Genomic DNA, 14,003 nt, shown 5'->3' with positions numbered 1-14,003 from the left:
AAAGTACAAGAAAAACCTGTAACAACATGACTTACGTGGTGGCGGAGTGCAGGTTGGACAGCCTCATGTCTGTCGTGTTCTTCGAAGGCGAGAGTTCGTCCACGGGTGAAATGAAACCGTCCGCTTCCTCGTCCATGTGCTCCAGGAAGCCGATGACGCTGATCTCGGGCTGCACGCTCACCGTGAACTGCGTCTTTGAGTCTCCGTCGTCCTCCGAGCCGTCCTCTTCCTCCTGCAGGAACATAAAAGATCAAGAGGTCAGAGGGTGGCCGCGGTTTGAAAACGGCCACGTCGTGCTGTGGCGTCAAAGCTGAGACGTCCAGGCTCAAGCGCGAGAGTCGTGCTGTGTTAGTCATCAATGGTTATAAATCATCAGCAGCAAAATGCACTTAACGGTCCTCGTTGGTGATTCATGTCTATTCTCATTAGTATGTATAGATGGAGTTAATGGACGCATTCAACCAGAAGACACACAGTCCACTGAGAGCCAACTTTATGTAATCTGACGGTCCTAAACCAACAATAAACAGCAAAATGCACTGAGCAAAATGATTTAGTTTGATCACAGTTCGTCGTCAAACACCCCTGAAAGATAATTCTGGTTTATTACAAATTCTCCCATCAGTCCGGGACGCTGAAATCTTCCAGTACACGTGGACCCTCGTCTGACTGCTCGTGTGTGTCGCCTCATCTGACTCATCTGAAGCGTGTTACTTGATCTCAGGAATTAGCTCAAGTTTTATGGTAGTATATGAAATATAAATATAAGTCCCAAAATGTAATAATCCAGAATGATCCTTTAAAAAGCAGGTACCGCTCACACACTTGGATCAATAATCACAAAGCGGTTCAAACATCAGATCCAGGCAGCTACTGATTCATCGTCTCTACAGGTGCTGGTGGCGGGAAAACAGGCAACTACCCAATCAACAGGCAGCAATCAGGTTCATTAGAGGGGAGGGTGGGGTTGGAGGGAGGTGGGGCGACTGATTATTCAAGCAGCAGCGGCAGCAGCAGCTCGTCACCTTGATATCATCGAAGAAGAGCGCGGTTTCGCCCTCGATAATGGGCTGAAGGAGGGGACCTCTGCGCTTGCTGGAGGGAGAGCCCTGTGGTGACGGTTAAGAAGGAGGCGTTAACCACGCTGGTGTTTACAGAAAAACCCGCCAGACTGCCTTCAAGTTTTCACTATTTCCTGTACTCATATCAGAGCTGAAGCTAAACAGATTTCCCTCCTTTTCTGTCCGTTGATTCCTCTTTTTTCTGTCGTATTTTCCACAGGATGTCCAAACACCCATTATTTTGAAAACCTAACTTGATTCTGATTCGTCTTAACAAACAGCTTCCTGAGTACGGGCCAAGACTGGGGTTGAGTTGACTTATTTGGGATGGCAACCACCGATCAAAACATCACAACAGATGCTTATTTTATGACATGAACGTGCACAAAACAGAACAGAACAAAAATAAAATAACAAATTAAAAAATAGGCCAGAAAGTCCAGAGCTTGTTTTCAAAATAGACCAGGATCATGACTGTAATCAAAATGTATTTAATTTAGGACTGAAAAAGAGGCACCAGGTGGTGCTTGTTACAGGGTTAAAGCTGGAAAAATAATAGCATAAAAAGCATCATCTGCCCTTTTCAGGACAATCAAACGCTGCACCATTATTTCTGATGTATAGATTGGCAGCAGACACAACTTGCGTAATGGAGATTAGAGTGCATTATATAACGTATATATGCCGCAGGTCCATAATGCAGATAATATCTTACATAATATAAATGGTTATGAATACTTGAATACACAGATAATTGTTTTATGCAATTGTTTATCATCTAAAATTCAGAGCAAACAGGTTTTTATATTATATGGAGTGTTTCTACAGTTCCTGACCCTGTCTTGCACTGAGCTGTTCATGATGTCACTTCCTGTGAACTCAATCTGCCACCTATGAGCTCCTTTACGACCGGGGCGATTCACTGAGCTGCTAAAGCCTGGACTTAGGGCCTTGAAAGGTGGATAACACGTCTGTGGCACGGCTGCCACCGGTTCCCACGGCAGGCACTAAAGCCAGCGTGAGCTGAGGATTAAGTGTCTGCAGACGTTTTGACAATGTGCTGTCAAAGAGCAGCAGGACGACTGGACAGCGGTGGAGGGAGAAAGTAGAAGGAGGAGGAGGAGGAGGAGGAGGAGGTTAAAGGTGTGATACTTACAATGACGGGGATGGTGGAGGCTCTGCACAGGATCTGCTTCACCAGGCGGTATCTGTCATACAGGGGCTTCATGATTTGCCTCTCGCTCTTGGTGACCTGGCAAAAAGGAGGAAAACGAGACATCTCGTTAGCGTGGTGTTAGCCTCTTTCTGTCCCTTTCTGTCTCCTCGCAGACCAACTAGCCACAGCGCTAACATAGCCCAAAATGACAGCTAACCCACAGCAGCTCTTCAGAGCGTGAAGGTCATTGACATAAAAACACAGAGGCACGCAGCGCGAGGAGGTGACAGAGAGGTCAGCTGTACTTCCTGTTATAGGACAGTACAGCTGACGGTTTGGATGGCACAGTTATTTTGAGATTGGGTTCGACGTGAAACAAAGTGAGTGTCGGCTTCTTTCAAATCCAGATAAAGTTGAATAAGTTGTACATCATTTTATTTTTAACTACACACTCTTGTGATCTGGGTCACAGTCAAGTGGTGAAGAAGACTTCTTGAGGAGGCTGTGTGTGTTTGTTTATTTAAAAGAGAAGAAGTGGATGGTGACTCACTGGTCGGCCGTGGATGCTCTCATAGTAGAGCAGAGCTTTCTGCAGGGCGACTTTCTCCGCTCCGATCTGCTCTCGTGTCATATCCTGTCAGCAGGGAGGGGGGGGGGACACCAGGAAGTGAGTCAAAACATTTCAGAAACGGCCGGAGTTCATTCTGTGTTACAACACACGTCTCAGCACCATAGTAAATTGAAGCCCTGCTGCTGCCGCCTGCTTTAAAATTGATGCTGTTGATGTTACACGAAACATCCATTTGCTGCTCCATGTTTTATTCATTCGTCCTTGCGAGAGCGCTCGCGGTCTCACCTTGATGTCCTCTGGCCGGTTCACCTCCTCCCTCTTCTCCTGCAGCTTCTTCTGAATCGTCTCCAGGGTGCTCTCCACCGGCGGCTTCGGCACTTTCTCCTGCTGCGGTTTCTTCTCCAGCTGAGAGCCGAAGCTTTTGGGCAGCGTGTTGCTGCGCTGGCGGGTCAGAGGCGGCAGGTCCTCTTCAGACTTCATCAGCTTGTGTTCTGAAGAGAAAAAGGAAAACATCTATGAGGGCTTTGTTAACGTTTAGTTTCCGCTGTGTTTGGGCTGATGCTCATGTCTATGTCTCACCTTTTAGCTCTTTACGAAGCTTGGCCAGCTCAGTCACCCATCTGAGCACCTCTGGGTTTGCAGCTTTATCGCCGTGGGAAGGCTGGAATAAAGAAAAACCGGCGACAGAACATTTAAAAACAGGTTCTGGAGCATAAATCTCTGGTAGTCTTACAGGAGACAGTCTCACACCACTTCTCTTTTCACAAACAGTTTAACGAGTCTCTGAGTCAGATAGCTTCAGAGACTCATTAAAATCGAGTCAGTGACCTTGTTAAATGTTTGAAAAAATTGCCTTTTGAGCCAGATTTTGTTATTCGTAACACGGTTGTTGCTGCTGCACCCACCCTGTATTTCCGCTCCTCTTCAAACCTCTCCTCGAACCTGTGGATCTTCTTCTTCAGTATGTGGATCCTCTTCGTGAGCTGGGCGGACGTCAACTCCTCTTTCTCATCGTCACAGGAGCCAAGAGACGAACTCCGTCTGCGACTGGAGAGATTCACAACTATTAATTAACTTCACCGACGGCCCCTTCGCACAGCCTGCACATGCAAGAACCATGTCGAGCGTTTTACCTGACAAACGAGTGTGCGTTTGGCGGCGAGGGAGGCACTTCAGTGTCGTCCAGGTACTGCTGGCACTGTCCGTAGGCGTAGAAGCGGGGGGACAGCATCGGGTCGCTGTCTTCCTCCAGCAGCTGGCGGATCAGACGTCCCCCGGCGTGAGGGGACAGTCGAGCCTCCTCCCGGTCCATGCTCTCCCTCTGCAGTGACGAGTACGCTGGGACTGGTTCTGAGCGACACACAGACAAACAAGCTTCGTGTTAGAATGTGACACTTTCCTCGTTCTGCTGTCAAAGAGGAGATGTGAACAGGTTAGTCCGGGGAGCCTGCTCTGAAATGTGGTGCATGCCAGCAGACAACACAGAGCTCGTTTTAGTGCAGGTACAGCATATTCATCCTCGGGGCTCTACAGCTACTGAACAACATCACAAACACAGGCGCCTCTAGATTTCTGTAGTATTTCATGAAGTCTAACAAGTAAAAACTTTCACTACAACTACAATTTTTGCTAAAAGATAACTTTTATTACCGTATATGTACCATATGGATAATAACAGTTAGTTAGACAAGGCGACGTCTTCAAACTGCTTGTTTTGTTCATCCAAGCATCAACAAACTCAAACCTATTAATCTTTTATCACACAAGACAAAGAGAAGCGTAAAATCCTCAAAACTGACAGGCTACAACCAGGAAACCTTTTCGGCCAAAGGATGAAACTAGTCCTGCAACTAACAATTATTTGAAAAGTTGATTAATCTGTTGATTATTTTCTTGATTAATCTATTAGTTGCTATAAAATGTCAGAAAATGTTGAAAAATGGCAATCAGTGTTTCCTAAAGCAAACATGAAGTGCTCAAATGTCTCGTCTTGTCCACAACCCAAAGATATTCAGCTTACTGTCGAAGACGAGCGAAGAAACCGGAAGAAAATTCACATTTAAGAAGAACAAAAAAGTTGATCAAATTTAAAATTCGTTTAAAATGAACGACTCAAATTTGTAGTGTTTAACAAACAGGAGCGTTTTGCCCACTTGCAACCAAATCCGAAATAAAAAAAATCTGTTTTACAAGATGAGTTAAAGTTTTCTTGCAGAGTCCAACAGCGGGTTCATTTCCCAAAGCTCAGCACCTTTTCTCTTCAAAGACACTATGAGGCCATTTCTTTCGCGGCTGACATCTTTTTGGATCCTCTCGGGCGTTGTGAAAGTCACTAAACACGATGGAGCCGCTCTCTTTAAAACCGTTGTGGTGGGAAAAAAAAATAAAACCCTTCCTCTGGGTCTCGACGGCCACAGACGTTGTCCTAAAACTGTGGGTAAGACACGCCCACCCTCCCTCTCTCCCCCTCCATCCCCTGGTTACAGTCTCTGCTCCGGTAATAATTATGTCTGGTCGAAATAGCCTCGCAGATACCCCTGACAATCCCCGGGCTATTAATACTGCCCGGCTCTCCGTGGGATAATGTCAGGGCGCGACCCCCGTTGAGAGGTGCGGTGACGAGTTGGCGTTGTAGTTTCCAGCCTGCGTGGGGAGAGATAAACCTGCCCTGTGTCCGTCCGAGCACGTGTTCACGAGAGAAAGACCAGGCTAAGGCTGTCTGAGAGAGTTCACCGTTAAAATAAGAAGTGGGAAAAAGCCTATAGAACAACACGACACCCGGCAGGAGCAATAATGTAGATTTCGTGGAAAAGGAGAGGTCGTAGCGCGGGGAGGGAGAGAAAACAAGCTCGGGAGGAAACCGACCGTCAGCGCAAACACTCAAGGTGTCAGAAATCGCCCGGGAAAATACGCACGCCCGGTCTAAAACCGCACGTGCGTGTTTTTCTTAGCCGGGGTGTACGAGAAGCAACTTATCTCAAATTCCAGCTCTGGTCCTTGGAGACCTCCCGTGCTCCTGGGTACGTGCAGTTTATCAAGTAGCATGTCAGAGCTCGCTCACAGCGGCAGGTGAAACCCTCCATCACGCCCGACGTCTCCCGCTCCGAGCTTCATTATCTAGCTCGGTGGAGCCGGCCAGTGAGGCTCCCTGGCATTTGAAATTAATCCCTTAAATCAACTGCTCGCCGATGGTCCGGGATTAAATAGACTAATGAAACAAAAAAAAAACATGCCGGTTTGCCATTTTCGCTAAAGGTTGTTGGGTGTGCGACGCACGGCCACAATGTTCCAGATCGTTCAAGCATGTTGCCGTGCGGCGGGAAAGGTCATTCAGACAGCCCTCTCTTTCTTCCCTTCCCTCTCTCTCGCTCTGACATGTTATATGCGGCCAAGCAGGTCGGCACCGACAGCGATGCATCGGTACACTTACCATCACACAAACTCGGATGAAAGATACTTTTGAAATCGAGGAAGGGGGCGTTAAAGAACGGAGAATCTAGAGGAACAGGAGAAGAAGAGGGGAGAGAGGAGAGGGAAATGACAAAATGAAGGAAGGAAAACAAGGAAACAGAAGTAAAACAAAATAAAAAAAAAGGACAAGCGTAGCCTACATCCTCCTTTCTGGGAAATAAAAGTAACGAGCAGCAACAATTTCCCTGAACCGCAATTAACTCGCAAGACAAATGAGCCTCGGAGTCTTGGTCCTTCCTGCCAAAACGCCTGTTAATGTCTTTCCCACCGGCGCTGCTGGCACACAGGCGAGGACGGACCAGCGGCGAATATCAGGTCAACATGACCGGCGCTGGCACACACTGTACTGGGATAAAGGTCTCACACCACCGCCTAATGCCCTCAGCCACCCGCAAGCCCATTTGTACAGTATTACACCTCCTGTACTGTACCTACTGCCTTTATACGGCTTTATTAACTGCTTACTCAGCTTGGCACATTTTGCCAGAACATAAATCCTTTCTTTGACTCTCCTGAGTGAAGAATAAACGTGCCAGTTACACAGGGAGGGGAGAAAAAAAAAAAAAAAAAAAAACTTTGCACAATGCATTTACACAAGCGCAGTTCGTGCTATGGCAAGCCCTGCTGGCTCTCATGCTCCAGAGGCCCTGATCTGTTCGCCATCCCGTGCACCTAAAGGGGACACTGGGATCCTGTACGTCCGAGCGGCCTGTCACAGCCAATCATGCGGGCTCCCTGGGGCGTCCCCGCTGCCAGGCAGGCACTCAGTTATATATTCAGGACGGGGAGATTTAAGCAGAGGTGAAAGGCCGAGAAAAAACAACAGATGAGTGATCTGATAAAACAAAATGTCCTCATGATGTCGGTGCCAAACAGCCACCTGGAATGCAAATTTCCCTAAATAAGCTGTGCAAAGCTTCCCTCTGTTGCATCCTCGAGCAAAATGCATTTTAATCACGAGCACCCACGCTCGGAGACGCCTTGTACAGACTGGAAGGGCCAGGAGGACTGACACGGCAGCTCTGATCAGACTAAAGCAACAGTTCGTTGGCTCAGGCGCAATGTTTATGTACCTTCTTCTCTCGTGCTGCAAATGCTGCACAGCGACAACAGCCACCGGTTGCCAGTGATCACACTCGGCCACTAGAGAGCTCCACAAAACACGCAATGGCCTTTTACGGCTCCAAACATGAGGCTGTTGAAGTTGAGAGATTTATTGCATGGAACAATTTTTTTTTTGCTCCGACTGCCACATCAAACAGGAAACAGTGGTGGTGGGAGTGAGGAGGACCAGCGTCTGCAGCGGAAACATGTGAAGACTAGCCCCGACTTGTTCTACAACGAGACTTCACTGTAGGAATGAACCTGTTGGTGATCATTCCTATGTACAGTTCAGCAAAAAAAACGCTCCTGCTCTCGCTGCTCAGCACAGAAACCCCCACCCCAACCTCCGCTGTGTCGCAACGTCCGAACAAAACAATCACTGTGGCTTGTGCACGATTTCCTCTCTGCGCTGCACAAACTGACACATTAATAACAAGCCTCTGACAGCAAAGTGGGAAAAAGGGGTTTCTGCAAACTCTGCATGAAGAGGTAACACTTGATCAGCCAGCACCAGCATGAAATAAAATCAACCAGAGATCATGCAAATGTGATCTAGTGCAAAGAGGCACTTTAATGCACGTGCACAGACGTCACTATCAGCCTTCCTGGGAGCGGATGAGACGGTTTTCAGCCAGTAATCAATAATGCAAGGCAAGTTTCTGCAGCTGCTCCACTCCACTGTTATCACACCTCCACTTTAATGATTGATTTTTAGCAGCAGCTGAGCCAGAAAACAACCCAGTGCCAGACATCACCAAGAAACTTAAACATCCTGGTAACAATAACAAAAAAACAAAAAAAAAACACACAACACAAAACACAGCTTGCTCTTTGAATAACAGCACAGCGGGAGCTCTAAACTTGGCTGCACTTTTACATTCAACGCTCCCATGTGGCCCCAATCCAGCAAAACAACAAACTCGTCTGCAGAGCTGCCTTATCTCACCAGTGAGCGTTTCTCCTCCAGATATAGGTGTCTAGAGAACTTAAGAGGATCTTTAACAAATTAAATCCTACAGGAGAGGCATCAAGAGGAGGAGGAGGAGGAGGAGGCAGCAGAAGGTGTGCAGCTGCTACCCCAGACACTCATGTGCTGAGCTTGGGGAGGAGGAGGGCTGTCTGGACATGTGTGTGTGTGTGTGTGTGTGTGTGTGAAAGGAGTGTATTCCAGATTGAGAGATGAAGAGAGACACCAAAAAAAAAAAAAAGCATGAAAAACAACAGCAGGCTGGCCCTCACCTCCCCAGTTGTTGTCCTCGGTGAGTGCCGTCAGGTCCAGCCGGGGCACGTCCTCGCAGCTCGTCTTCTCGCAATCCGGGTCCGAGGCTCGCACCTCCCCGCCGCCGCCGCCGCCGCCACCACCGACCCTCCCCGTGTCACAAGTCACAGGCGACTCCTGGATCTTCATCCTTAGCGTCTGCACAACCATGAGAGAAAAGAAACGAGCGCTCAACGACGGTGAGCAGCCTGTGAACACACTCTTTAAGTTGAGCCACACTCTCCCTCAGACTGGCCCTGCCCTGTCGGAGGGGGCTGGTCCCCGGCTGTGATTGGCTGCCTCCGCTGGCCAAAACATCCGCCCATCTGCCCTCTGGCTCCGCCCCCTCTCCCCTCACACACACTGGAATCCCTCACCCCTCCCTCACCCTCACCCTCCCTCCCCTTGTTTTCTCTCTACAGTAGTCCTCCCTTGCTTTCTCTCCATGCATATATTCTGGACTTGTTTGTCTCACAGCAGCAAGAGCACATGGGAGGGGTGAGGGAGGGAGAGAGGGAGGGAGGGAGGGGTGAGGACAAAAAGAAAGCAAGCAGATTGTGAGCCAGCACACGTAGGCTGACTGGGTGTTTTTTATCCTCTCCCTATCCATGTTTCTCTGCAGCTCACAGCACAGATATTACACGCGTCTCCTCCAGCGCCTCGCTACTTCATCTGTCCTCTCGCCTCCTCCTCCTCATCTCTTAACTTTCCAAAAACGCCACGATCAAAGCCGTGAAATCAAACTCCAGTATACTGTAAATAATTTGGAGGAAACAACATACTCAGCTGGTCATGCATTTAGAGAGTGTCCACGGATCACTTAGCGCTAAGCCCGTGGGGTCCCATTTCCTCTGTCTGGGCGTGGGACCAAGCTATTTTTAGGGGAAAACAGATCAAGACACACTGCTACTAGACCTCATAAATGCCAGGGACGGCTTACGGGAAGGGGTGCACTCGGAGTCCGGTTACGACAGGCCTCGTTTCATTTTCTTTTGTTCATGATACTAAGTTGTTGTTGTTGGCGGGTTTATGAGAGATTACAGTGTAACAGCACAGTTAGTCTCAAGTGTGTGTGAAAACAAGGAGTTCATCAAATCTCCTCATGTGAATCACGTAGACTACAAGCGCCCGGAGAACGTGCAGACTGAGGAGCACCTTCACCAAATCCAGGAATGAGTAAGTACATGAGTAAGTACATCCCGCTCGCTCTATTCCCACTCCTCCTCCTCATCACAAGTCCAGTATTCCTCTAAATAACATTCAGACTAATGTCATGTTCAGCTGTCTCCGCTTCCAGACCCACCTCAACAAACAAACAAACACACACAGCAGTGATAAACAAAAGCAAAATGAGGCACACAAAATGCAAAGTAATTGAGTCGATACATAAGAAAGAAATCAGTAAACAAATGACATGTGGAAGTGAATATTAATAAATGTTCTCTGAATATGATTATAGGCTTTTTTCTCTGTTGGTTGGTATCATTTAAGAACTCATTAGCTACTGGTCAGTTTAATGAGAGCCCGCTGTGCGTCACTTAAAGCTGCTATTTGTAAGAAAAGTTGATTTTTGATAGTTCAAGTTATTGCCTCAGCCAAGGAGGTTATGTGTTTCGTTTGTCAGCAGGATAGCGGAAAAGCTACTGACCTGGTTTTCATAAAGCTCGGTGGAAGCGTGCATCACAAGCAAAGGAAGAACCCATTACATTTTGGAGTGGAACCAAATCAGGGGGCAGATACACGAATTGTTGTTTAGCTCGGGCCTCCGCGGCTGCTCAGCAACAAACTCTCGTTAGCACAGCAGACGCCCACTGAGGGGAAGAGCGAGCGAGAGCGCCGGCAGCAACGGTAGTGAGGCAGCGGGGAATGGAACAGCGTGTACAGCCAGAGTATTTTCACATCGAACTCTGTTAATCAAAGGTGTATTTCAAACAAAACCCAAGTTGATGATTGTATCTAAAGTGTTCAGTGTGCAGACTCACAGTTATTTAAAGGCTAACTATGGCACGCTGCTTCATTAACGTGATGGCAGTCTGTTCTTGGGTAACTTTGAAAGTTTATGATCAAAGACAAACTTGTAAGCTGTACATCAGCAGCTTGTGTCTGCTTTGTTCAACACTTAATTACTGTACTTTGTGTTACCAGCACAGCTGATGGTAATCATGCAATTAAAGTATGGACTCATTAGCTTGAAACAGAAGTGTCTACAGGGTCAATGTTATGTAACGTTATGAGTCTCAGAGGTGAGAGATGTTGAGAGAGGAGCAGCAGAACAACACATCATCACATAATAAGATTATTATATTATCTGCTTTCAAGGGGCCAAAAAGTTTCTTCAGCAGGCTGCACATCCTTTTATATGCAAATGACTCGTTAAAGGGAGTTTGATAAACGACTTTCACTGGATGATTGGATTATCTTACTCGTTTTGACTGATTGATAAGGTTGGCTGACGGTCATCGACCACTGACTTAGCCCTCTGCCATCACAACATCATGATTTAAAGACCTGACTGTTACATTGTTGTCAACCTTTTCTTTCATCACGGCAACAGAGAGTGACGGGGAAGCTCGCATTACATTACAATCCGCTCACATATGGCCAGTAATCATGTAAATTACTACGAATTGTTATATGGAGTAAAGAAATGACCAGGCTAGTGAGTGAGGATGTGCTGTGCATGGGCTTAAATGTGCAAATAATAAACAGTCATTAATATCCAACATACATACACACATACATCGTATCCCGTAGGACACCAATCGGCAGCAGAGTCGCTGGTGTCAGTGTTGACAGTACAATGTAAACCCACTTCAAGATGCTCTGAAGAGTGACACAGTGGATTACCAGGAGCACAGATGTTACAGTTCACCGAGTCCTGCTGTGTTCAAGCGTATTTCTAATGTACGTGCACAAACACACACACACACACACACACACACACACACACACACACACACACACACACACACACACACACACACACACAGCTGAGTCCACACTCTGTTCTCTGGAACATCCACTGTGTTCACTGAAACACACTCGAGCCACGATTACATCATCGGGAGATGTCCAGCTGGTGCAAAGTAGGGGGGGGATAGACAGAGCTACTGTGTGTGTGTGTGTGTGTGTGTGTGTGTGTGTGTGTGTGTGGGGTGGTGGTGGTGATGGGGGGTATTAGACAATGATTAAGCTGTGTTTGGGGGGCTTACACACACAGTGTACAAACAAACACACTGAGGAATTTAAAGGGCATTTTGCTGAGATGGCACACAAACACGCATGTAACCTTGGACACACACACACACACACACACACACACACACACACACACACACACACACACACACAAAATGTGTTGGATTTGGCCTCACGTAAGCTTCCTCTCTGATCGTTCATGTGTGGTGGAGCTCTCCCTACACGTTTCCTTTCAAAGCACATGCACACACACACGTCCACTTAATGTGGTGCCCGGTGTCCTTTTAAACCACAACACTCATCAAATAAAAGGCGTAAGCTGCTGCAAAATAACCCGACTACGGTATTTATGCCTATTTCAACACAGCCAGCCTGACCTGCACACACGAGCTGATAAGAAACAACGGCGGCCCTCATTAACTTGTAGATGCTCTGACGGAGGAGTCGTGTGTGTTATCGGTTTACAGGGACTAAAGTTATAACGCAACATACATGGACATATTGAGACATGCCATACACCAACATGCTACGATGGAGGGTTTGTGTGTTTAAGAATCACAAAAAGTTGTTGAACAGAGGTGTGACATGGAGCAAAGTGCTTTTTATTTTATTTTTTGAAATTTATATTTTTATGAAATGTCAAAAATTATACGAACTCTGTCCAAGGAGTCCAAGAAGATGTCTTATTTTGTCCACACAACAGTCCAAAACCCAAATATATGGGCCCATTTTAGAGGATGAGGACAACAAATGTTTCTGCCAGAGTACTACATTATGTATAAGGCAAACTAACAGGAGGTCACCATGGAGACGAGATCAGTCTATTAATTAATCTTAAGTAACTGCAGCTCAGAGGAAGACGAAGATGGCCTGACGGTAACAATCACGTCTGTGTGTTGCTCGTGTTGTTAATGACCAGCTGAGATGCTGCTGCACCAGCCTCCTCTCAGAGTGGCGCCATGCTGGTTCCAGATGGCTGCTCAGTGGCACAGTGTGGTGGTGGTGGTGCTGGTGGCAGAGCTGCAGCCTGAGCTGCTACTAAAATCCATCTGGGCTGCTTAGAGAGAGAGATTCACCATATTGGTCCAGTGCTGTCTGATTCTGTTCGGTGGTTCTGTTCAGAGACGAGCAGACGGAGAGGGTGACTTGTTTCCTTACGCTCACAACCACAGCAACACCAGACTTCAAATCAAAAGTACTGGATTCCCACAATGTTTTGAAAGGCTGCCTGGAGAACAACTGCATGTTTGTTTTAGAACAACGGTGGGAAAATCCCTTTTAGCAAGAAACTGAAATGATATGTTTCTGTGGAACTGCAGATGAGTTTCTGTTCGGCAAATCAGCTGTGGTTGTGTTGCCACACACAGCTGAGTAAGAGAGCGGCACGGTGAAGGTTAGCATCACACTGGTCAAAAGACAAACAGCCGTGGTTAGAGATTTTCCAAGTGCCTTCTCTTTCTGTTTGTCACTGTTTTTTTTGTGAAGACGAGGGTTATTTATTCAAACCTCTCATTTCACAGATTTTTTTATTCTTCTGTTTTATTTCTAGCTTTTTATTCTTTTATGTTGCTTGTTATATACAATTGTTTATGTCTTTTGATACAGCTTAGTGTTTCTTTTATATCCTTTCTGAATGTCTTTTTGTGTCTTATGTACAGCACTTTGACTCATCATTTAAAAATGTTGTGATAAAAGTGCAGATACCAACACAATACTTAACTTGAAGGAACATAAACATTTTTCTCTATATGAGGCGAGGCCAACTTCTCAAATGTTAAACTAGATAAGAGTAACCGTACAATCGTTTAAATCAGCAAGTGTTTTAAAGAAAGGTACAGATCTGAACGAGCAGCTGATGCTTTCAGAACTTTGGTGCCGCTTCACATTCAGTCAGTAACAAAGCAGTATTGAGATTCAACACCTGACCCGTCCCATCCCCTTTCTTCCACATCCATATCACTACAATCTGATACTCTATTTTTCTCTAGAGGAACATGTTTGGCAGGGCAGGTCCACTGTGCAAGAATAGGGAAGAAGAAGAGCTGAAACTAATAGTGCAACCAAACATACGGAGCGAGACTCAGGAATCGTGATCTTACTTGTGAAGGAGAAGGGAGGCCATCTTTCCTTGAAATGTCATTCCTGAAAAATCCAACGGGGAGAAACAACGTTAGCAAAGTCTGG

At 46.7% G+C, this 14,003-nt stretch overlaps 1 protein-coding gene across 3 annotated transcripts in view; it reads right to left on the bottom strand.

Moving 5' to 3' along the window:
• fam13a (family with sequence similarity 13 member A) overlaps positions 1-14,003 on the bottom strand; it is a 56,435-nt gene that overhangs the window by 1,655 nt on the left and 40,777 nt on the right. Inside the window, exons 14-24 of one of the 3 annotated variants that reach the window (XM_084384067.1) lie at positions 13,919-13,961; positions 8,603-8,780; positions 6,219-6,284; positions 3,922-4,138; positions 3,694-3,835; positions 3,368-3,449; positions 3,074-3,279; positions 2,768-2,851; positions 2,218-2,313; positions 1,026-1,109; positions 36-232 (exon numbers count right to left, since the gene is read on the bottom strand). In XM_084384067.1, the coding sequence (XP_084240193.1) occupies positions 36-232; positions 1,026-1,109; positions 2,218-2,313; positions 2,768-2,851; positions 3,074-3,279; positions 3,368-3,449; positions 3,694-3,835; positions 3,922-4,138; positions 6,219-6,284; positions 8,603-8,780; positions 13,919-13,961 (1,395 nt within the window). The remainder of the gene's footprint in view (positions 1-35; positions 233-1,025; positions 1,110-2,217; positions 2,314-2,767; positions 2,852-3,073; positions 3,280-3,367; positions 3,450-3,693; positions 3,836-3,921; positions 4,139-6,218; positions 6,285-8,602; positions 8,781-13,918; positions 13,962-14,003) is intronic. The other 2 variants (XM_084384069.1, XM_084384068.1) reach the window with 2 other exon arrangements.

Source organism: Pagrus pagrus, assembly GCF_965226575.1.
Source record: "Pagrus pagrus genome assembly, chromosome: 2".
In the NCBI taxonomy this organism is placed as follows: domain Eukaryota; kingdom Metazoa; phylum Chordata; class Actinopteri; order Spariformes; family Sparidae; genus Pagrus; species Pagrus pagrus.
This window is presented reverse-complemented; position numbering and strand designations above follow the sequence as displayed.